Raw genomic sequence first — 23017 nt, forward strand, 5'->3', positions numbered from 1 at the left:
TGTAATTTCTAAATAGCCTATGATAAAATTGTGACCTCTAACATTTTATATTTGGTGTTGTGATATTGCAACAAGGTTGGTAATAGTACAATATACTGATATGATGTACCTAAAGCCTGAAGGTTATACAGGTAAATGAACAAACTGTTCTCCTTACTGTTTTTTGAACGTCTAGCAGCTATTTCACCAACTGTAACAATTCAACAGTAACGCTGTTACTTAAAAATACCAATAAATTGTCATGACCCCCCCCCCAAAAAAGAGCTCATCTTAAACTTCTTAAAAACAAAGAAAAACACATGAATTATGAAATGCCGCCCAGGCGTAATTCCATCGAATGTAGTATTTCTCAAAGGAAAGAATTTCATAACACCCCTCACAATTACTCTTTAACTTGTGAGTGATGTAACCTTGAGCTTTGATGCTCTCACTATTCATCAGAACTATGTCAGGGCCACGGGGTAGAGTAGTATTCTGAGGACAAGTACCATTCTGTCTCTGGATTGCCCACAAACACAAGCTTCATTATTCACAGGGGCCAGCTATTAGTCTCCACTGATGGCTCCGACCCAGCTGGCTCTGACCAGTGGGAATGTACATGGTGTTGCCAATTACTACATCCATGGAACACTGCATGGAAAGTATCTCCTTTTCACAGTGGACTAAAACATTATCAGGGCAGAAATGAGACTCCAAGGAGGGAAGGGAGATGGAAATCACATTAGGTCATATGCAGGACACAACCTCATTTTAGAAAACAGAAGCTGACAAACAAATTGAATGTGAGAAACAAAACAGGTCTTAGTGCTCAGCTTATTGCGCCAACCTGCTTCTCAGCTGTAAAATGACACAAATGAACCTACAGTTACCATACAAAATACAGAAACAGATTCAAATTGGTCTTTAAAACAGTCATCTCACTTGGAGAAGTGAAGACATCTAACTAAAGATCAGCAAGGCATTATTATATCCAATAAGTAAAATATTTGACCACCCAGTAAAATCTATAAATATATTTTTATTAATGCATTATACATTGGAATGTTGATATATGCTCCCAGAGAAATTGGAATTTGCTGTATTGCACTTTGGCTCCAGAAAAGGGAAGCAAGCTGTTATCTAAATTCACTGGTTACTGTCTGCCGAAGGGCTCCCCTTGTCCCTGCTGAAGAGACAACATACAGTATCAGCAGGGAGGTACACAACCTACATTCTGTTACCGTTCTACTTTCACTTCATTTATAAATAGTTTGGAAAAGACATCCGGTTGATTACCCCCTAGTTGAAACACAAAGTGAGTGTTTACTTTCAGGGGCCCTATGGCAGAGAGAAGCTTAAGTTAAATACAATATACGGTGCCTTGCTAAAGTATTCAGACCCCTTGGATTTCCTTCACATTTTATTGTGTTACAAAGTGGGATTAAAACAGATATAATTATATTATTTTTGTCAACAATATACACAAAATACTCTGTCAAAATGTAAGATTTTTTTTTTTTTTATGAATAAAAAATATATATAACTAACAGTTGTTGCATAACTATTCAGACCCTTTGTTAAGGCAAGCCTAAATTAGTTCAGGAGTAAAATGTGGCTTAACAAATCAAATACAAAGTTACATGGACTCACTGAAATTATAGGGGTTGAAATGATTTTTAAATGACTAACCCTTCCTTTGTCCCACATACATACATCTGTAAGGGCCCTCAGTCAAGTATTGAATTTCAAGCACAGATTCAACTACAAAGACCAGGAAGCTTTTTTGAAAGCCTCATAAAAAGGGCCGTGATTGGTAGATGACAATAAAACATCTGACATTGAATATCTCTTTAAGCATGGTCTAGTAGTTAATAATTATGCTGTGAATTATACAGTATATTAATAAACCACCCAGACACAGCATGGTCTAGTTCAGGGGTCGGCAACCCTGTTCCTGGAGTGCCGCACGTACTGCAGCATTTTGTTCCAACTAGGCACCACACTTGACCAACTGAGCTAATTGATCAGTTCAGTGATTACCTAAATTCAAAACACCTGGTCTTCCAGGTTGGTTAAATCAAACGTATAAAGTGCCTGTGGCCCTCCAGGACCAGGGTTGCCCGTCCCAGCTCTAGTTATGCTGTATTAAACGAGCAAGACACATCAAAGAACTGAGCTGCAGGATAGGAAGGAAACTGCTCAGGGATGTTACCATTAGTGATTTTAAAACATAAATGGAGTTCAATGGCTGTGATGGGAGAAAACTGAGGATGGATCATTGTAGTGACTCCACAATAATGACCTAAATGACAGAGTGAAAAGAAGACAAATATACAAAAAAAAAAAACATGCATCTTGTATGCAACAAGGCACTACAGTAATACTGCAAAAAAAACATGGCAAAGAATACACTTTTTGGCATAAATGCAAAACCCTACACAACACATCACCGAGTAATTGCCTTCTTATTGTCCAGCGTGGTGGCTGCGGCATGGCATGGGTATCAGGATAAAAAGAAGCACAGGCAAAATCCTAAAGGGAAACCTGCTTCAGTCTGCTTTACACCAGACACTGGGAGATTAATTCACCTTTCAGCAGGACAATAACATACAACACAAAGCCAAATATACACTGGAGTTGATTACCAAGAAGACAGTGAATGTTCCCGAGTGGCCAAGTTACAGTTTTACTTCAATCTGCTTGAAATACTATGGCAACACTTGAATTGCTGTCTAGCCATGATCCTCAACATCTTGACAGAGTATGAATAATATTTACAAGGAAAAATAAAATAGGCAAATATTGCACAATCGTGGTGTGCAAAACTCTTAGACACTTACCCAAGAAGACTCACAGCTGTTATCACTCCTTAAGAGTTTCTAACATGTATGGACTAAGGGAGCTGAATACTTATGCAATTACTGTATTTTATTTATTACATTTTTATTCATCAAAAAAGTTAGCATTCTTCAGACACTGACAGAGTATTGTGTATATTGTTGAAAAAATATATATAATTAAATCTGTTTTAATCACACTTTGTAACGCAATAAAATGTGAAGAAATCCAAGGGGTCTGAATACTTTTGCAAGACACTATCTAAAGCTGTGTTTGGTAACTTTACATTTATTGGTGTAATACAAGCAAATACACAGTAACTTCATTAGCTCCCAGAATAAGAAACAGAATCTGTCCAGTTTCCTTTTAAGAACACAGCTAAGGTTACCGTATACAGCATAGTAATTGCATTGTAGTAAGTAGGCATACATATGACAAACGTATTACGAATGGTTTCCCTGCATACAGTGGCTTGCGAAAGTATTCACCCCCCGTGGAATTTTTCATATTTTGTTGCCTTACAACTGGAATTAAAATGGATTTTGGGGGGGTTTGTATCATTTGATTTACACAACATGCCTACCACTTTGAAGATGTAAAATATGTTTTTATTGTGAAACAAACAAGAAATAAGACAAACTGAACTTGCATAACTTTTCACCCCCCCAAAGTCAATACTTTGTAGAGCCACCTTATTTTTATTTAATTTATTTCACCTTTATTTAACCAGGTAGGCTAGTTGAGAACAAGTTCTCATTTGCAACTGCGACCTGGCCAAGATAAAGCAAAGCAGTTCGACACATACAACAACAGAGAGTTACACATGGAATAAACAAAACATACAGTCAATAATACAGTAGAACAAAAGAAAACAAAAAGTCTATATACAGTGAGTGCAAATGAGGTAAGATAAGGGAGTTAAGGCAATAAATAGGCCATGGTGGCGAAGTAGTTACAATATAGCAATTAAACACTGGAATGGTAGATATGCAGAAGATGAATGTGCAAGTAGAGATACTGGGGTGCAAAGGAGCAAGATGCAGCAATTACAGCTGCAAGTCTCTTGGGGCATGTCTCTATAAGCTTGGAACATCAAGCCACTGGGATTTTTGCCCATTCTTCAAGTTCTAGCTCCTTCAAGTTGGATGGGTTCTGCTGGTGTACAGAAATCTTTAAGTCATACTACATATTCTCAATTGGATTGAGATCTGGGCTTTGACTAGGCCATTCCAAGACATTTAAATGTTTCCCCTTAAACCACTTGAGTGTTACTTTAGCAGTATGCTTAAGGTCATTGTCCTCCGTCCCAAGTGAACCTCCGTCCCAGTCTCAAATCTCTGTAGGGATGGGGTTCTCGGGGTGATGAGAGGTGTTGGGTTTGCGCCAGACATAGCGTTTTCCTTGATGGCCAAAATGCTATATTTTAGTCTCATCTGACCAGAGTACCTTCTTCAATGTTTGGGGAGTCTCCCACATGCCATTTGGCGAACACCAATTTATTTCTTTAAGCAATGGCTTTTTCTGGCCACTCTTCTGTAAAGCCCAGCTCTCTGGAGTGTACGGCTTAAAGTGGTCCTATGGACAGATACTCCAATCTCCGGCGGTGGAGCTTTGCAGCTCCTTCAGGGTTATCTTTGGTCTCTTTGTTGACTCTATGATTGATGCCCTCCTTGCCTGGTCTGTGAGTTTTGGTGGGCGGCCCTCTCTTGGCAGGTTTGTTGTGGTGCCATATTCTTTCCATTTTTTCTTTCTTCTAATAATGGATTTAATTATGCTCCGTGGGATGTTCAAAGTTTCAGATTTTTTTTATAACCCAACCCTGATTTTTTTAATAAGCCAACCCTGACCTGTTTGGAGAGCTCCTTGGTCGTCATAGTGCTGCTTGCTTGGTGGTGCCTCTTGCTTAGTGGTGTTGCAGACTCTGGGGCCTTTCAGAACAGATGTATGTATACTGAGATCATGTGACAGATCATGTGACACTTAGATTGCACACAGGTGGACTTTAACTAATCATGTGACTTCTGAAGGTAATTGGTTGCACCAGATCTTATTTAGGGGCTTCATAGCAAAGGAGGTGAATACATATACATGTACCACTTTTACATTTTATTTGAAATAAGGAATTCTTTTCATTTCACTTCACCAATTTGGACTATTTTGTGTATGTCCATTACATGAAATCCAAATAAAAATCTATTTAAATTACAGGTTGTAATGCAACAAAATAGGAAAAACGCCAAGGGGGATGAATACTTTTGCAAGGCACTGTATAGCTGATTCTCAGAAGTTTACCTTGCAGAGTTCTGGAAACAGTTCTTCGACAGCAATATCCATCAGAACGTAAGTCATCTTAGGGGAGCCAAAAGACAGAAACAAGAGGAGAGAAAACAGTTAATATCGCCATGAGACCTTGGCTGCAGAGAAACTGTTACTCGTCTTCATGTGTGCCTTTCAGCTTTACCTGCTTGTTGAGAAGTGGCTGCTGGAAGCCGTCAAAGAGAAGTCGGATGCCCTCGTACTTGGCCTCCTGTCCAATGCACTTTTCCATAAAGTCTACAAGGTGAAAAGACAGAAAGACATAGCAATACTGTACAGCTGAACTGAGGCCAATGTTATCTGCCTTTGCCATTAATGGGACTGATTGGTGAAACTGTAATGTTTCTACAATGGAAAATATCTGGGATTGGAGGAAACTGTCTAGGATGATCCCAGAGTTTCCGACTTGCAATTCCAGGTTGGATGACCGCTCAAAACTATTTTTCCCACTCAGAGCAGGTGAATATGGCAAAAGAAAACTACTGAGTAGAGATAATATTAATAGTCAGCCAAAGCCTGGGTCTAACCTGGCAGATAATTAATCATCTCTTCAAATGCCTTCTTGGCTCTTCTCTGCTTGTCTCCTGTGGTGCGTTCCTCACTGTTCTCGCAGAACACAGCATCTGAAATTGGGCAGAAAATTAATTATGAGTTTAGGAGAGCTGGATTAAGTAAGGCAGGGCAATCCCAGACCTCAATGGACATGGGATAACAAACAATATCATGGTGATTGGATTTGGATGAGCACTGAAGTGAAACAGCACATCTACAGTGATTGTATGCTGCCCTAAAAACCTTTGGTGGAGCCTTAGGAAGGAAATAGGAGGGGGTTGGGGGAGAATGTCAACAAAACAGGATGCGTTACTGAAGGAACATACACAAGCGACCGCACGCAGAAACACACACACACACGGAGAGAGACCAACACACACACAGTACCTCTGAGCATGGTGACGAGAGACACCACACGGTGCTCCTGCAGGATCATCTCCAGTTTGTTTTGAATGTAGTTATCCATGTAGGCCTCCAATGTGTTCTTGAGCAAGATCCGCCCCCCTGACAGGATGTGATGCAACCAGTCTGGCATGTGGAACACGACTCGACCTGTCCATCAAACACAACACCAAAGACAATGAAAAGAATCATGACTGGGCAACAGGTGTGCGTCTGACAGTCAGGATACGCAAACCATCCTAAAAACTTTCTATCATGACAAACACTGTGGTGGCCATCACTGATAGTGCTAAAACTCTGAAAGGTCACTGGTTCGAATCCCCGAGCCGATTAGTTGAAAAATATGTCAATGTGCCCTTGAGCAAGTCACTCTGGATAAGAGAGTCTGCTAAATCAGTGTTTCCCAACTCCAGTACCCCCAACAGCACACATTTTTGTTGTAGCCCTGGACAAACACCTGATTCAGCTCATTGAGGGCTTGAGGATTAGTTGACAAGTTGAATCAGGTGAGTTTGTCCGAGGCTACAACAAAAATGTGTGCTGTTGGGGGTACTGAAGGACTGGAGTTGGGAAACACTGTGCTAAATGCCTAAAATGTTTTAAAAAATGTCTCTTGGCTGAATCCTACAACAGTTTGTCATATGTTACAAGCGTTGGTTTTTTCCATTTATGTTTTGAGGTTGGTCTTTAGCTCGTTACCACGTAGGGCGCACCAATTGGTGTCACCTCATTAGTCAGTATGTGTTACACCTGTGCTGGTTTCCGTCTTGTTAGTGGTAAGGTGTTTCACCTGTGCTGGCCCAAGTGCTATTTAAGAGTGGCTGCCCCAGTTGTCTTGATAGATGCGGAGGGTTAACACCTTTAGTTGGTGCTATCTATTTTGATTTTTAGACAAACAATCCTTTATCTGATTTTGTTTCACTCCACCTCTTTAGTTTGGTGTGGGTTTTTCTTTTGTTTGCTTCTTGTTCTGCAAATTTAGTGGGCACTCATGGTGGGTCTCTTAGGTTCCAGTTGTTGTTGCTAGTCAACTTTCTGTGGACACCCCCATGAGTGTCTTTCAGAACACCTCCTAAAACCCCACTTGTTTTGGTTGTTGTCAGTGACTCATTGTTTGTTCTCCCTTCTGTTTGAGTGCTGGGGAATGTACCACATAGTTCAGTTCTTCTCTGTTAAAGGGAACTACTACTTGTGCCTGGTCACTTACCCATAAACATCATGTAGTCATACATCCCGTCTACTGAGATCATCTCCATAAAGTAGTTCCGGTTATGTGTCTCCAGGGTCCCAGACAGATCAGCATTGTTTTTGTAGAGGTCATTGGAGAGCTAGGGAGATTGGAAGGGACACTATTATATTGACAGAATGAAAAATACAACTGTCAAGGCAGTTCAGAGCTACAGGGCAGTCAGTAAAGCCATCTTCTTCCTAACACTGTCTTACATGCTTGCAAAAGTATTCATCCCCCTTGGCATTTTTCCTATTTTGTTGCCTTACAACCTGGTATTAAAATTGATTTGTTGGGGGTTTGTAATAATTTGATTTACAGAACAGGTGTATGTATACTGAGATCATGTGACACTTAGATTGCACACAGGTGGACTTTAACTAATCATGTGACTTCTGAAGGTAATTGGTTGCACCAGATCTTATTTAGGGGCTTCATAGCAAAGGGGGTGAATACATATGCAAGTACCACTTTTACTTTTTATTATTATTTTTTGAAATAAGTAATTTTTTTTCATTTCACTTCACCAATTTGGACTATTTTGTGTATGTCCATTACATGAAATCCAAATAAAAATCTATTTAAATTACAGGTTGTAATGCAACAAAATAGGAAAAACGCCAAGGGGGATGAATACTTTTGCAAGGCACTGTACAGTTGTGGCCAAAAGTTTTGAGAATGACACAAATATTAATTTCCACAAAGTTTGCTGCTTCAGTGTCTTTAGATATTTTTGTCAGATGTTACTATGGAATACTGAAGTATAATTACAAGCATTTCATTGACAATTACATGAAGTTGATGCAGAGTCAATATTTGCAATATTGACCCTTCTTTTTCAAGACCTCTGCAATCTGCCCTGGCATGCTGTCAATTAACTTCTGAGCCACATCCTGACTGATGGCAGCCCAATCTTGCATAATCAATGCTTAGAGTTTGTCAGAATTTGTGGGTTTTTGTTTGTCCACCCGCCTCTTGAGGATTGACCACAAGTTCTCAATGGGATTAAGGGCTGGAGAGTTTCCTGGCCATGGACCCAAAATATCAATGTTTTGTTCCCCGAGTCACTTAGTTATCACTTTTGCCTTATGGCAAGGTGCCCCATCATGCTGGAAAAGGCATTTTTCGTCACCAAACTGTTCCTGGATGGTTGGGAGAAGTTGCTCTCGGAGGATGTGTTGGTACCATTCTTTATTCATGGCTGTGTTCTTAGGCAAAATTGTAAGTGAGCCCACTCCCTTGGCTGAAAAGCAACCCCACACATGAATGGTCTCAGGATGCTTTACTGTTGGCATGACACAGGACTGATGGTAGCGCTCACCTTGTCTTCTCTGGACAAGCTTTTTTCCAGATGCCCCAAACAATCGTCAAGAGGATTCATCAGAGAAAATTACTTTACCCCAGTCTTCAGCAGTCCAATCTCTGTACCTTTTGCAGAATATCAGTCTGTCCCTGATGTTTTTCCTGGAGAGAAGTGGCTTCTTTGCTGCCCTTCTTGACACCAGGCCATCCTCTAAAACTCTTCGCCTCACTGCATGCAGATGCACTCACACCTGCCTGCTGCCATTCCTGAGCAAGCTCTGTACTGGTGGTGCCCCGATCCCGCAGCGGAATCAACTTTAGGAGACGGGCTTGGCGCTTGCTGGACTTTCTTGGGCACCCTGAAGCCTTCTTCACAACAATTGAACCGCTCTCCTTGAAGCTCTTGATGATCGGATAAATGGTTGATTAAGTGCAATCTTACTGGAAGCAATATCCTTGCCTGTGAAGCCCTTTTTGTGCAAAGCAATGATGACGGTACGTGTTTCCTTGCATGTAACCATGGTTGACAGAGGAAGAACAATGCGTCCAAGCACCACCCTCCTTTTGAAGCTTCCAGTCTGTTATTCAAACTCAATCAGCATGACAGAGTGATCTCCAGCCTTGTCAACACTCACACCTGTGTTAACGAGAGAATCACTGACATGATGTCAGCTGGTCCTTTTGTGACAGGGCTGAAATGCAGTGGAAATGTTTTTTGGGGATTCAGTTCATTAGCATTGCAACGAGGGACTTTGCAATTAATTGCAATTCATCTTATCACTCTTCATAACATTCTGGAGTATATGCAATTTGCCATCATACAAACTGAGGCAGCAGACTTTGTGAAAATTAATATTTGTGTCATTCTCAAAACTTTTGGCCACGACTGTACATATCAAAAGTCTGTTTTTTATATGCATAGTTTCAGTGGAAAATGTTCTTCTTCCAAAAGTGATAAACCCTGGAATGACCGGAACAGTCTTGGTTTATGTTTCTGGGAAGGAGTGTGTAAAGATTTATCGTTCTGACATACAGTTGAAGTCGGATGTTTACATACACTTAGGTTGGAGTCATTAAAACTTGTTTTTCAACCACTCCACAAAATGTCTTGTTAACAAACTATAGTTTTGGCAAGTCGGTTAGGACATCTACTTTGTGTATGACAAGTCATTTTTACAACAATTGTTTAACAGAGATTATTTCACATATAATTCACTGTATCATAATTCCAGTGGGTCAGAAGTTTACATACACTAAGTTAACTGTGCCTTTAAACAGCTTGGAAAATTGCAGAAAATGATGGCAAGGCTTTAGAAGCTTCTGATAGGCTAATTGACATCATTTGCGTCAATTGGAGGTGTACCTGTGGATGTATTTCAAGGCCTACCTTCGAACTTTGCTTGACATCATGGGAAATCAAAAGAAATCAGCCAAGACCTTAGAAAATAAACTGTAGACCTCCACAAGTCTGGTTCATCCTTGGGAGCAATTTCCAAACGCCTGAAGGTACCACGTTCATCTGTACAAACAATAGTACGCAAGTATAAACACCATGGGACCACGCAGCCGTCATATCGCTCAGGAAGGCGACGCGTTCTGTCTCCTAGAGATGAACGTACTTTGGTGTGAAAAGTGCAACTCAATCCCAGAACAACAGCAAAGGACCTTGTGAAGATGCTGGAGGAAACAGGTACAAAAGTATCGATATCCACAGTAAAACGAGTCCTATATCGACATAACCTGAAAGGCCGCTCAGCAAGGAAGAAGCCACTGCTCTAAAACCGCCATAAAAAAGCCAGACTACGATTTGCAACTGCAACTGGGGACAAAGATCGTACTTTTTGGGGAAATGTCCTCTGGTCTGATGAAACAAAAATAGAACTGTTTGGCCATAATGACCATCGATATGTTTGGAGGAAAAAGGGGGAGGCTTGCAAGCTGAAGAACACCATCCCAACCGTGAAGCACGAGGGTGGCAGCATCATGTTGTGGGGGTGCTTTGCTACAGGAGGGACTGGTGCACTTCACAAAATAGATGGCATCATGAGGAATGGAAATTATGTGGATATATTGAATCAACATCTCAAGACATCAGTCAGTAAGTTAAAACTTGGTCGCAAATGGGTCTTCCAAATGGACAATGACCCCAAGCATACTTCCAAAGTTGTGGCAAAATGGCTTAAGGACAACAAAGTCAAGGTATTTGAGTGGCCATCACAAAGCCCTGACCTCAATCCTATAGAAAATTTGTGGGCAGAACTGAAAAAGCGTGTGCGATCAAGGAGGCCTACAAACATGACTCAGTTCCACCAGCTCTGTCAGGAGGAATGGGACAAAATTCATCCAACTTATTGTGGGAAGCTTGTGGAAGGATACCCAAAATGTTTGACCCAAGTTAAACAATTTAAAGGCAATGCTACCAAATACTAATTGAGTGTATGTAAACTTCTGACCCACTGGGAATGTGATGAAAGAAATTAAAGCTGAAATAAATCATTCTCTCTACTATTATTCTGACATTTCACATTCTTAAAATAAAGTGGTGATCCTAACTGACCTAAGACAGGGATTCTTACAAGGATTAAATGTCAGGAATTGTGGAAAAACTGAGTTTATATGTATTTGGCTAAGGTGTATGTAAACTTCCGACTTCAACTGTAAGTGAGAACATCCTGGCAGAGAGCAGGGGTAAGAAGATAATCAGTTATTAAGGCTGTCCACTGAGGCAGGATATATCCTTACATATAGCTGAGCTGGATGGGAGGGGTGTACATAGTGTTTCCACTGTGAAGTATGTATAGGCCAAGTGTACTCAGGACAGATGGGGAGTTTTGCACAGTGATTTTAACTTAGGTATAACCAGGGAATTTGGGGAAAGTTTTGGGAAATTTGCAACAGTAGCTGACCTTGTTGTACTCCGCAGTAGAGCTGAGGATGGTCAGCTCAGGCCTGCTGGGTTTGACTTTGGGAGATTCACAAGAGTTGAAGAAGGACTGGATGAAAGGCTCTAGGTTCTGTCCTTTCTGGCAGGCAGAGGAAACAGACAGAACATCATGATTAATATCAGACCACTGAGCTGGGAGGTCTGCAACACCATTGTCTGATCATATATTCTTTATTTAAGAGTGAAATAATTTCAGTGACTAACCACAGTATATCCCAAGAGATATTCTACTATTAAAATCCCATTGGATAAATGCCTCTTACCTCTTTTATAATTTTTCCAGGGACAGACCTGAATATTTTACCTGAGAAGGAATAAAATCAATTTGTCAACACGGCTACACATGGTGCTACATAGCTAATCAACAATTAATTTATCCTATATTTCTCTATGGCATCTTTAGGCCTCCTTGTATGAATGTGTGGGTTATTAAGGATGCATCCCAATTGGCACCCTATTCCCTACACATTGCACACCTATTAGGCTCTGGTCAAAAGTAGTGCACTATATGGGAAATAGGGTGCCATTTGGGATACATCCCATTACTTTTTAGTGCTCCTTGTGTTATACATAAGTGTTATTTGATGCTCCATACCCAGGTTTACATCAGGCATCATCTTGTCCATGAACTGAGTCTCCATGCTGTGAGGTGACAGGAAGTCTGCCAACAGCTGACTGTTACTCAGCTCTGGGTGCTGCAGCAGTCTCTGTTTACAACACAGACATGTATTATAGTAGTTTCGATTTCATAGAACTGTATAGGTACTACAGTTACTGTACACTACAGAGCAACAGGCCTACGTACACAGTGTACATAACATTAAGATCACCTTCCTAATATTGAGTTGCACCCCCTTTTGCCCTCAGAACAGCCTCAATTCGTCGGGGTGTGGACTCTACAAAATGTCGAAAGCGTTCCACAGGGATGCTGGCCCATGTTGACTACAATGCTTCCCACATTTGTGTCAAGTCAGCTGGATGTCCTTTGGGTGGTGGACCATTCTTGATTCACACAGGAAACTGTTGCGCCTGAAAAACCTAGCAGCGTTGCAGGTCTTGGCACAAACAGGTGCACCTGGCACCTACTACCATAACCTTCTTTAACCGGTTTCCTCCCCTTCATCTACACTGATTGAAGTAGATTTAACAGGTGACATCAATAAGGGATCATAGCTTTTACCTATATCATGGAAAGAGCAGTTCATAATGTTTTGTAGGAATACCTGCAAATACTCCTCAAATTCTTCCCTCTTTGATGATAGGAACTCATAGTTCTTTGGTCCTATAATTCTTTTCGAAGGGAGCTGTGCATCTGCAAATGAGCCTGTGCAAAAAAAAGCAAGTTAAAAACTACCAGTGACACATAACAAATGTGAAAAAAGGTAATGGAAGCTCACATCTACTAACCACAGGACTTCAGAGATGACAAAGCCAAACAGGTAAACTTCCTCTGAAGAAATGTGAGAAAGTACACAATGCCGTCTTACCATGGAACTCAGTGAGTTTATTTTCTAGAACGTAGAATTCCATGTATCGTCTGAAGATGGACCAGTCCTCTGTTTCATGTCCCACTGAAACAGAAAAGAAATCACTCAAGAATCAACACAATTGAAAACCAACATCAATACTGCAGTTTTATATTTCCCCAATTCCCACACATAATTCATAGAACACATATATAGTGCATCCTAAATGGCACCATATTCCGTACAAAGTACACTACTTTTGACCAGAGCCCTCTGATCAAAAGTAGTGCACTGTGTAGGGAATAGGGTGACATTTGGGACTTTAACATAAACAGCTCTGGCCGTGCCCTCACCTTCCTTCATGTCATTGCGTTCCACGTCGATGCAGAACACGGGGACCCTCTCCTTCTTCACCTCGTCATCGTAGAAGTCAATGTAGGGGATGGTGATGCTCCAGGCTGACAAGTTCCTCAGGACTCCTGGAGTACTAGCTGCCTCCACAGGGGAGTCATCCTCCATCACCATAGTCGCTTCCTCAACCTGCAACACAACATGGGATGTCAAAAAGGCACTCATCATATAATTAATAAAAAATCCTTTATTTGTATGGCATGTTCAATGATGTGTTAGTGTGTGAAGATTCAAGAACTATATTGGAATTGGAAATAATTGTTGTGTGATACTTTAAAGTGTTATCCTCGGAGTGTATTATTTTTTTTTAAACTGTACTTACTACTAAAGTAACTGACAATTCAATCAAAATCACTATGGAAACCCAGCCTGCGGTTACAATATGCAGAAATAGAAATCCCCCATTCATATGCACGGTGGAGGATGGGGATGTGATCATGGTTTCGGTGTCAGTGTTTGTTTGGGGGGGGGGGGGGGGTAGTTCTCACCGCTTCATCTTCAGCGTCGACCATGGCGTACGGCAGCATCGCCCCCTCCATGGTGGTGCTCTTGAAGACGCCTTTGATTTTGCTGCCGAACCGGCTGATCCCGAACATCTCCCCTCGTTTTGAGATGTTCCTTCACAGGCACACACATGAACACAGAAGTGAACACACACAAGGAAATGGAATGCCAGACAGGCAGCTGTGTGAAACTGCATGTGTTGTTGCTATCAACAGTTGATGCCACTAATCCAAACATCTGCTGTTAATGCAGCGATGCCTCAAATGGTGCTATGCAGATCAAAATAATTCAAAATGCTGCAAAGATGTTGAAATTATAAGTCCAAAGTCAAAATGCCATGCTGAGGTCCAAATCCAAACATGAACACACAAAGAGAGCACACATTATGAAACGTTGCACATTCTACTAATGCCAAGCAGACAGATGAGAACAGATGCACTCAAGCAATGAGAGGTAGTTTGTAGTTGTGTACAAGAGTCCATGCTTACAGACTGAGGCTCACATCTAGCCATATGTCAGTAAAGGTGGAGGTTTGAATGTTGGATGGGCAACTTAGTGCAGACCAAATATTAAGGACAAGAAGGGAAGGTTGAAGAGGTGAAATTGAGGCCCTCCAACGCTGTCCCGACAAGGAGATCTGGCGTCCATTATACACAAGAGAACTATGGGCGCTCACACAAGACATGGATAGACCATTAGAGAAACAGTATGAGAGGAGATTAGTTATGGGGCCATGGGAAACACCATATTTCTCCTCTTTCTCCATTCTGTGGCTCGAGTTCCAACGCCAAAACTAGAAATTAAAATACTATTCAAAGCACCTGCTACCTTGAATGTTCAACAATTATTCAACTGAATAAAAACAATTACATATAACCCCAACTTTTGTTCAGTTACAGCAATACAAGGTAAAGAGCAAGTCTTAACAAAAACGCTAGCTTGCAAAAGCCTACTGAAGAAAAGTGCTTATTGCCCCACAATGCTTTTTCTAAAGGCACATTTTGGTTCCATTCACTGCAGTCTGGGCTAATTATATCTGGCATGCAGCAAACTCAACGGCAGTCGGCAGCAGGACATTAACCTGGTCTGCATCATTCCCAAACACATACTCACCTCATATCATCCACACTCAGACTATTCCTGGAATAACAGCAAGATAAACAGCATAAGCCCATAGCTACAGGCTTCAAATAGTACAAAATAGCTTCAGTGCCATCATTTGTGGTGGGCGTAAACAGGCCTATGTTACAGGGTCCAAAAATAACAAGACACCACCCTAATGTGGAGTCTTGGCTGAGAAGTAAAGATGCACGGTGTAGAAATAGCCATTGAAACTACACTTAACACTTCTGTTTAGAAGAAGATGAAAGCTCTCCAATCAAGTCTCTATTTAGATGCAAAGAGACAATATGTGTGTATATAATATAATTGAGTGAAAATAAACAACACTAAACACTTCAGCTTAGAAGAATATTACACCTCTTTCTAATGTTACAGTCATTGCCATCAGGAGCACAAACCTGTTCATTCTGGAGTCCCTTTTTGGAGACTCTGCCCCCATCAGCAGGTGTGTGAAATACTGCAGAGATAGAGTTATGAATGGGAAAAATGTTATCAGTTAGTCAACTTGCTTTTGTATATTGAAACGTTCACGTTGTCATTGTATCATGTTCAGGCTCGTTGTAGGACAATTCCATTGAAGGAGATTAGATTAGGGTGTACGGTTTATGTCCACATAGAAAGTACAGGTTGCGTCCCAATAATCTCTATTTTTTCCAGAAATGTGCACTTGTTCACTTCCCTTCATGGATTAGAAAGGAAAATGACAGGTACAGTTGAAGTCGGAAGTTTACATACACTTTAGCCAAATACATTTAAGCTCAGTTTTTCACAATTCCTGACATTTATTTAATCCAAGTAAAAATTCCCTGTTTTAGGTCAGTTAGGATCACCACTTTATTTTAAGAATGTGAAATGTCAGAATAATAGTAGAGAGAATGATTTATTTCAGCTTTTATTTCTTTCATCACATTCCCAGTGGGTCAGAAGTTTACATGCACTCAATTAGTATTTGGTAGCATTGCCATTAAATTGTTTAACTTGGGTCAAACGTTTTGGGTAGCCTTCCACAATAAGTTGGGTGAATTTTGGCCCATTCCTCCTGACAGAACTGGTGGAACTGAGTCATGTTTGTAGGCCTCCTTGCTCGCACACGCTTTTTCAGTTCTGCCCACAAATTTTCTATAGAATTGAGGTCAGAGCTTTGTGATGGCCACTCAAATACCTTGACTTTGTTGTCCTTAAGCCATTTTGCCACAACTTTGGAAGTATGCTTGGGGTCATTGTCCATTTGGAAGACCCATTTGGACCAAGTTTTAACTTACTGACTGATGTCTTGAGATGTTGATTCAATATATCCACATCATTTCCATTCCTCATGATGCCATCTATTTTGTGAAGTGCACCAGTCCCTCCTGCAGCAAAACACCCCCACAACACGATGCTGCCACCCCCGTGCTTCACGGTTGGGATGGTGTTCTTTGGCTTGCAAGCCTCCACCTTTTTCCTCCAAACATAACGATGGTCATTAGGGCCAAACAGTTCTATTTTTGTTTCATCAGACCAGAGGACATTTCTACAAAAAATACAATCTTTGTCCCCATATGCAGTTGCAAACCGTAGTCTGGCTTTTTTATGGCGGTTTTGGAGCAGTGGCTTCTTCCTTGCTGAGCGGCCTTTCAGGTTATGTCGATATAGGACTCGTTTTACTGTGGATATAGATACTTTTGTACCTGTTTCCTCCAGCATCTTCACAAGGTCCTTTGCTGTTGTTCTAGGATTGATTTGAACTTTTCGCATCAAAGTACGTTCATCTCTAGGAGACAGAACGCGTCTCCTTCCTGAGCGGTATGATGGCTGCGTGGTCCCATGGTGTTTATACTTGCGTACTATTGTTTGTACAGATGAACGTGGCACCTTCAGGCGTTTGGAAATTGCTCCCAAGGATGAACCAGACTTGTGGAGGTCTACAATTTTTTTTCTGAGGTCTGCCTGATTTCTTTTGATTTTCCCATGATGTCAAGCAAAGAGGCACTGAGTTTGAAGGTAGGCCTTGATATACATCCACAGGTACTTGAAATACATCCTCCTATTGACTCAAATGATGTCAATTAGCCTATCAGAAGGTTCTAAAGCCATGAGATCATTTTCTGGAATTTTCCAAGCCGTTTAAAGGCACAGTAAACTTAGTGTATGTAAACTTCTGACCCACTGAAATTGTGATACAGTGAATTATAAGTGAAATAATCTGTCTTTAAACAATTGTTGGAAAAATGACTTGTGTCATGCACAAAGTAGATGTCCTAACCGACTTGCCAAAACTATAGTTTGGTAACAAGAAATTTGTGGAGTGTTTGAAAAAAACTAGTTTTAATGACTCCAACCTAAGTGTATGTAAACTTCCGAGATGGAAACTCCCTCTAGCCGAAGCCTACTTGACCATTACAATGTTTTAAAATGGGTGGGCAGTAGTGAACGAGCACAAACTTCAGGAAGTAGGAGAGATTATTGGGATTCAACCAGAGTAGTGTCAGTGCATGGCTGGGGCTCACCCCATCGCTGTGGCAGAACATAGGGGTGAATACGCTCTCCAGCAGGGACAGGACATGCTCGTAGGCCTCAAACAGGCAGCGCATAGTCTGCAGCTTCACCACTCCCTCGTACGACCCCTCTGCAACTAAAACAAGAGACATGTTTTTAAAGGTTTATGGACTTCCAGAAAAGAGCACATCTCACATCACACTGTGTTAAATGATTGTGGTAAAATTGTGAGCACCAAGTGACTACCACAGCTTACTGTTTCGTATTTCCTCAACGATGAAGCGGTCAAAACTGATCTTGTCGATACTCTCCTCCAAGCAGTAGGTCTTGTAGACGTGCTGCACCTCACCATGCAGACGCTGCAGTTCAGCTTCACTCAGCTCTGGACACAGGATCTTATCATTGAACTCCTCTGTAATCCCATGAAGGAGAAGTGGATGAATGCTGTTAGTGTTACCAGATTGATCTATGCTTTATAAAACTTTCAAATTCAAAATCATAACTGAAAATAAGTGGGGTTGTGTAGTACCTCTCTAAATATCACTGGCTTGACTATGGTTATTTTACATGTCCTCCTGGACTTACATTAAATGGATCTTTGATGAATTTATATAAATGCCTCTCAATAGAGCAGTATGCAGGAAAGACCTTGAATCCCAATGAGGTTCTATGAGATTTGTCCTTACCCACGGTGAGTAAGAACTGGAGCACGTGCACGGCTCCCTCCTGCTTTAGGAAGTTCATGAAGCGGAACAGAAGGTCCTGCTGCTCCCGGATCTCCTTCAGCTCCAGCTTCAGCACCTGGGAAACCAGATGGCAGGAGGAAAGACAGAGTTCAGCAGCTGTGTGTGCTCCCTAAATTGCACCCTGTTCCCTTTATAGTCAACTACTTTTGAACAGGGCCCATAGAGCCCATAGTAATGCACTATATAGGGAATAGGAGGCCATTTGGAACACATCCTGTGTTTGTGCATGCAAAACTCTCTACCAATATTTCATCTATCAATCTCTTCTCTTTTTTTGTATTCTGTTGAAGTTCATTAACTACCTTTCTCACTGTGCTTGTAATGGCTGATAGGGTACTGTACATACAATTAATTGGTCAGTGGACTGGATATGTCGGTAACAAGGGCTTTCTGTGCCCATAGGACTAAGTACTTACAGATGTCTTCTTGGTACGAGGGTCAGCGTATTTCTGCAGGAATGGAACCAGGGTAGATGGTGGCTCCATGGCCGGCTCAGACTGGGAAAACAATTTGAGGAATGAATCACAAATGCACGACTGCATGATGCTTCCACTAGAAGATTGGTAAAATGTGCAATTTACTTACTGGAGTGTCATCAACGAATATTAGCACCATGTGGTTCACAGAATCCTGAAAAGCAACAGGAGGAATGCATCAGTAAGATGGAATGTGTCAACCACCACTCAGTTACATTGCTAAAATTCCAGTTCTAAAATGTTCTGCTCGTTCATGCATTTCATCGATACAATCTTAATGCAGAGAGTTCTGAGTTTGTATAATTGGCCCATTCACTTGATTCTGCTCCTTTGAAAAACAATGGCTTGCTCAGCGCAAAGCTGTTCTTGCAAGAGTCATGTGAATGGCCTTTAGCTTCTACAACCTCTATCACTAAGCACACATACATCATCATACTTACAGGATCAGCCATGAAATCCATGATGGGGAGGAACACAGAGCCTACCAGGATCTCTTGCATAAGCACAGCTAGAGATCTGACAAAGAGTAAGACACAGGATTCAGAGTAAGACAGGTTTCCAATTGCCTTGTTTCAAAAATAAATGTTTTAGTTTTCCTTTCCCTTCAACAGGTACACGGACTCTGGCTGTGTCCCAAATGGCACCCTTTTCCCTTGATACAACACTACTTTTGACTATTGCCCTATGGGCCCTATTGCCCTATGGGCCCAATACAGGGTGCAGGGTGCCATTTGGGATGCAACTGTCTGGTTGGTTTGGCCTACCTGCAGTCAGTGGCTTTGGGAGGCATGAGATAGGCAAATAGCATCTTTGTCACCTTCCTGAGATAACAGAGCTCATCTTTGCGACTATGCAGGGCAAAATGTAAGTCAGGGCCATACTCATCCAGAGCAGCCTGCTGCAAACCCTCAGTGTTCTTCACTGAAACACACACAAACACACACACAGTATTAAGCCTTGCACAGTCAGTGCACATTTAGTTCTCTACTGACCAACATCTTGCAGTGCAGAAACTTACTGCAATTTGTGTTACCAATCTACAGAAAATAAACCTTTTTGCTTGGCCTTTGCAATTATTTCAACATGCTTCATGGCTGCTTTCATCATTTTGCCAGAAATAACTGAGGAGACATCAACCTGTATGAAACATTTTCACAGTTAGTGTAAAGCCTGAGTACATTAACAATGTATTAACCATAATCAGCAATATGTGGACCCAAGGTCTCCCTTGAAAAATAGACTCTGGGTCTCAATGGGCTTTTCCTGGTTAAATATATATATATATATTTTTAAAGGCATACATAACTTGAATCGACTGAGAACTATGCATCACCTTCTGAGCGCGCCGAACTAACACAGATGCAAAGAACCGAAAGGTCATTCTCAGTTCGTCTACACATGCCTCATCATCTGTGATGTTCCTGTCATGTAAAGAAAAGCATAATGAAATATGCATTCACACTTCCCTCTCCTCTCCCCAGAACAGAGAAGTCAAATGTTCAAACTGTGGTAGAATCTACTCACCGGTACCAGGGATATACAAAATTCTCCAGAACCAACTCGAGCACCTACGGGCCAAACAATAATACAAAATGGATTTCCTGATTTGGACAATAAAGACATTGACTGATTAACAATCTGTTATAATTGTGATTTCTAATCAAAATCCTATTTAAAATGACCCATTGCAATACCTCAGACATGGAAGCATCGACTTTGGAGTAGACTTTCAAGTCCAACCATGGCTGATAGTTTTCTAGGAGTAATGTTGGTCTGTGAAGGACAACATATTTCAATAGTGATGTGAATGAGAAGTACCGACTCATAGTGTCCACTAGGTGGCAGATTAACTATGCCAAATACTTCTTTGACTTTACTAATCAATCAATGCCACTGCTGTTCATTGCTGCTCAACACAAGCTTCCATTCATTAGCCATACAAGTAAACGTGACATTTGGTCTGTTCTCCATTTGTGCTAGGCTTATATTGAGTGGTCTAACATACCTGTGACGTTTGCACTTTACTTTCCCACACACTGCACAGCTGTGTCCCAATGGAAACAGCTCCTGTTGCTCTTGCTGGTGGAAGAATAGATAGGGAGACCCTGTAGCTACAACACTTGTCACTTACTTTTGGATATCCCACTGACTAATGAGAAATTACCAACTGTTTACAGAAACGTAATAAGCAACTCAATTACAAAACACTGCATTGCCCTCTGACTATTGGGTCATATTAATTAGGGCACACTGAAGGAAAACATTTGCAACAGAAAAGTAAAACGAGTGTTTAGTTCAGGAGGCTGTCCCTCCCTGTTTCAATCCGTATTCTTCCATTTGATGCATAGTGAACATGACCCTTGTACTTTAAGTTTTTGGAATGTGCTTACTTTGTTCTTGGGCTTTATGGTGTACAGGATGTTGGGCAGGAGTGATTCTGGACCGAGGGAGCAATAGAACGTAATCACTCCAGCCAGGAACGACCAAAACACCATCAGAATGTGAAGATACCTAGAATAACCAGGTCAGACACATAGCTAGATGTCTAATACCTCAACTGAAAAAAATGAAATATTCTGAAAGAATGAGTATAGACACGATACTATACTGACTTTTCCCCGCGACAGTTCTGAATTGACCTTCAGATTACATGAGCATGAGGTATAACATTTGTCATTTATTCAAAAATAGACATCCACCTCGTTTGTCCACAAAACCTACCTATTAAGAAGTATAGTTAATGACAGCATGAAAACCAAAAGAAAGCAAAAGACAGGATATTGACGTCCAACTTCCCTCAAGACATCAATTTGCAGTCCTTGCTTCAGGCTCTCCAGATAAACTCGAATACATTCCATTTTACAAATGGGGTCTGTTGAAGATGTGAACATTTTATTTACTCACGCTAGCTTGAAAGATGTAGCTAGCAAGTTAGTTACATGGATAGCCTACTAATTTGAAGTAATACCAGTATAAAGTAACAGCACCCCAGCTACAATTTACTTAAATTATCAAGGGGCACGCGACATTAACTAGCTGGCTACTTACAAATGAGTAATCCAGGCAGCTAGTTCTACTTCAGACAGCGAACCATGTTGTACTTTTGTGTCAGTTTCAGATAGAAGTATAGCTAACTATGTCTTCATTTTAATTGTAGCTAGCTGGCGTTATTATTTCCTTGACAGATCGACTGTTTCCTTAATCCTACAGTCGTCACTTCCGGCTCTAATCCTCGCCACTAGTAGAAAGGCCCAGCAGAGGGAGATCGGAAATGCGAATGGGAAATCTTTAGTACCAGTAGACTTTAGTTGTATTAGCGTTCATATTTTCTGTAACGTTTGTTAATAATCCCCTTATTATTGATAGTGGAAATTCTGGCATTTCCAATTAAACTCGTAGTTTTGATAGTGACATGATCAGTAAACAAAATAAAATCTGTGACTATTGCTGTAAATTCCAGAAAAAGGGTAGTGAATGTAGTGTACTAATTCAACTCAAACATGCTGATTATCAGTCTTTTCACCAATTTCCATTACATCTATACACTTGTTAGATGGATATAGTCATACACATGTATACAGTAGCAAGAGCACTACAATAAAATCAAGACCTTTATTATTATTATTTTTTTAAATAAGTTACTCGCCTCAATTTACAGTATAAAACAATTTATTTGCAAGACTGAAAAAAAAAATATTGTCAGCCAGCCAACAATATTTTAACACGGGTATTTTCAAAGGTTGTCTAATGATAAGACTTACTGAGGGAGTCAACTGTGTAAAAAACCTGATCAAGTTGTTCAGTATCCTTTATGCAATAAAAAAAAAAAAAAAAGCTCCGCTACTAATCATATGTTCAACATGATGCAGATTGAAGACACTTGTCAAATGTGACAAAAAGGCAGCTGGTTGGATGTCTGATCAATGCTCACGTTGTACAACATGATTAGGCAAATATCTGTACACAAAGTAGATGGGTGGCTTTCAAACATTAGTGTATGCAACCTAACAAAAGGGATGCGATTATATACAAAAGTTAGACTTCCTATCCCATCGAACAAAGAAAGGGACACTTTAAAGCTTGAAAAACATTGATGTTTTTCTGGTGTTCAAGCTTTTACAAAAGTAACATTTTCCTAAACTATAATACAACCAGTAACTACATTATCTGAAGAAGCACACCGCAAATTCAGTTCAGCCTAGATGAAAGCAAGGCTTGTTCATTCAGGCTCATTACATGAGATTATTTAACAT

The 23017-nt window shown here is 40.8% G+C and overlaps 1 protein-coding gene across 4 annotated transcripts; it reads right to left on the reverse strand.

Annotated features, from left to right (window-relative positions):
• Positions 1 to 998: 998 nt before the first annotated feature.
• On the reverse strand, positions 999 to 21962 carry LOC111954283 (sorting nexin-14). 4 transcript variants are annotated; one of them, XM_023973884.2, is made up of 30 exons: positions 21813 to 21962; positions 21486 to 21636; positions 21155 to 21275; positions 20770 to 20843; positions 20459 to 20537; positions 20289 to 20332; positions 20098 to 20185; positions 19817 to 19901; positions 19529 to 19685; positions 19205 to 19280; positions 18874 to 18918; positions 18705 to 18785; positions 18229 to 18343; positions 17799 to 17954; positions 17554 to 17678; positions 15463 to 15521; positions 15056 to 15082; positions 13927 to 14056; positions 13381 to 13567; positions 13049 to 13132; positions 12785 to 12885; positions 12157 to 12268; positions 11825 to 11865; positions 11524 to 11640; positions 7295 to 7415; positions 6073 to 6237; positions 5661 to 5756; positions 5279 to 5370; positions 5110 to 5166; positions 999 to 1165 (listed from the first exon to the last, which is right to left on the reverse strand). In XM_023973884.2, the coding sequence occupies exons 2-30, from the start codon at positions 21620 to 21622 to the stop codon at positions 1133 to 1135; spliced, it is 2805 nt and encodes a 934-aa protein (XP_023829652.1). In that variant the 5' UTR covers positions 21623 to 21636; positions 21813 to 21962; the 3' UTR covers positions 999 to 1132. The 4 variants fall into 4 exon arrangements, with proteins under 4 accessions (XP_023829652.1, XP_070291812.1, XP_070291813.1 ...); XM_070435711.1 differs by lacking the exon at positions 999 to 1165 and adding an exon at positions 4127 to 4745; XM_070435712.1 differs by lacking the exons at positions 999 to 1165; positions 15056 to 15082 and adding an exon at positions 4127 to 4745.
• Positions 21963 to 23017: the final 1055 nt, after the last annotated feature.

Source organism: Salvelinus sp. IW2-2015, linkage group LG28 (genome assembly GCF_002910315.2).
Source record: "Salvelinus sp. IW2-2015 linkage group LG28, ASM291031v2, whole genome shotgun sequence".
In the NCBI taxonomy this organism is placed as follows: Eukaryota; Metazoa; Chordata; class Actinopteri; order Salmoniformes; family Salmonidae; genus Salvelinus; species Salvelinus sp. IW2-2015.